General features: G+C 43.7%; 1 protein-coding gene across 1 annotated transcript in view; it reads left to right on the forward strand.

The window, feature by feature from the left end:
- The window catches only part of crebbpb (CREB binding lysine acetyltransferase b), a 41,755-nt gene that overhangs the window by 12,882 nt on the left and 26,695 nt on the right, over window positions 1-2,178 (forward strand). The window contains exon 2 of the mRNA XM_013913644.1: window positions 675-1,264. Coding sequence (XP_013769098.1) covers window positions 675-1,264 — 590 coding nt within the window. The remainder of the gene's footprint in view (window positions 1-674; window positions 1,265-2,178) is intronic.

Below are 2,178 nucleotides of genomic sequence, written 5' to 3' on the forward strand. Positions count from 1 at the left end.
CGGATGAGAAAATGCCACTCGACGTTGAGGGCATAGCATCTCCTTCATCGGCTTTCTCTTCCTGTGCATTGCCCTCCATTTCACTGCTCTTTGTTCTTGTCGGGGTTTTATTATCCAGATGTCTTGAACCTTTCAAGAAAACATCCAGAAATGAATAGACTTGTCAGGGCAAAAAGATTCAACTGTTTCCCCATTAATGGAGAGTTGCATGCAGTTATTTAGTGTTTCAGGGTGTAGAGAGGTACGATGTGTTGTCTTCACTCAGTTCATGCAAGAATATCCTCTCTCACAGATGGCTGTTGATGGAATAAGTGTCAGCATTAATTTCACCACCGCTCTTTATACACAGTTTGTGCGATTGCAAAATGAAAGTGAAAGCAAAAAACAAGTGAAAATTCAAACGTGATTTCAATACATCACATATTGAAAGAGGATCATTGATGCTAATGACATAATTACCCAGCTAAATTTGCAAAAGAATGCAAAAGCACTGACACATTTTTCCTTCCTATGATAGCCCGACGGGCAGGGCTGAGATAGATTTTAGTAGCCCGACTGGAAAAAACGCTAGCCCCGGAACGTCGGGCTAGCGGTTTTGCGTGCCCTGTACAGTCAGCTAATAACTAACTGGTAGCTTATTGACTAATTCTTGTTTTCCTTTCTCTCTTCTTTAGATCTTGTGTCACTGTTTGACCTGGAAAATGACCTTCCTGATGAGCTCATACCCAATGGAGACTTGGTAATGGGAATGTCCTCTAATGGTGGCCCAGGTGCTGGTCCTGGTCTTAACTCAGTGGTTCCTGATGCTGCTGCGAAGCACAAGCAGCTGTCTGAGCTCTTGCGACCGGGAAGCTCAAACAATTTAGGAGGTGGCCTGCCACAAGGAAGCATGGTGGGAAACCAGCTAGGTGGTGTGCATGGTAAAAATACACTAGGGCAGGGATCCCCCAATCACCAGTCTCCCCAGGGCCAGAAGGGAGGTCCAGGACAAGGCAATGGAAGTGCAAGCATGGGCTTCAGCCAGCCTATGGGCCAGGTTCATGGTGGCATGAGCCAGACAGGACAAGTGATTAATGGGGCTATGGGACCAGCAGGGCGAGGGAGACCTGGTCTTGGCATGCAGTACCAGGGCCAGCCCATGCAGGGGACACAAGTGGGTGCTGGAGCTGGAAGCAGTGTGGTGGGAGATGCACTCACACAAGGAGGGCCACAGATGGGTGCGCACAACACGATGAGTGCACAGCAAACAGGAAACATGAATAAGGTAAGGTTTGAAACTCTGCTCAGCTAGCTTGAATACCATATTTTTCAGATCATAAGGCCCGTTAAGCGAAACAAAACAACCAGATAAATGAGCTGAGTAAAGCTTGACTTTTCTTGCTTCCTCCACTTCCGTACCATTGATTCATTAATGTTGAATTCTCTCGCAGCTTCTCTGTTCACATGTTTTTGCAGTATATTAATGACTAACCTCGTGTTGTGAATGGATTATTTTAGCTGTTCTCCTGACTGAAGTTTGGTCCGTTTACAGCATCCTGCCATGCGATTGCATTTGTCGCTAACCCTCACATTAACTTTTATTGAGTGGAAAAAAGTTATCATTCATCCTCCAGCTTCACTATCGATATAACGATATGTATCAGATGACGATATAAAAACGTCTATCGTTTCATTTTACGCTATTGTTTGTTTCGTGGTGTCGCAAAATAAACTGTTTATGCCACTACAATGACCAATTGTAGTGGCAAATATTAATTTCCTAAAGTTCTCTCTTTCTCTTATATTTAATATAACCACACTACGGACGGACAAGTGCCTGTTTTTATGCGTTGTCGTTAGCAACAACGACAGTAAAACATCGCGTGTCCACTTGTTTATTTTCCACATAAACCTTTCACAATAAAGCTCAAGATCCTGTTGAGACTTTTCAAAATAAACTGAACCATGTGAAAGATTATGCAGTGTTTACGGATGAGAAGCAAAAAAAGAGCCGTCAGGTGCTAAAAAATAAACCTTAGACTCAAATGTTAGAACAGGCTTTTCCCCGCAGCACCCTGTGTAATAAATACTCACAAAGAAAACGGCGGACGTTACAACGTATGTCTAAAAATGTATAGCTTCATGCATCGGTTAATACACTCGAATCCAGGTACATGACGTGCAGCTGGAAACACTTCA

Source organism: Pundamilia nyererei, unplaced genomic scaffold, assembly GCF_000239375.1.
Source record: "Pundamilia nyererei isolate P.nyererei 1_Seehausen unplaced genomic scaffold, PunNye1.0 scaffold00142, whole genome shotgun sequence".
Classification (NCBI taxonomy): Eukaryota; Metazoa; Chordata; class Actinopteri; order Cichliformes; family Cichlidae; genus Pundamilia; species Pundamilia nyererei.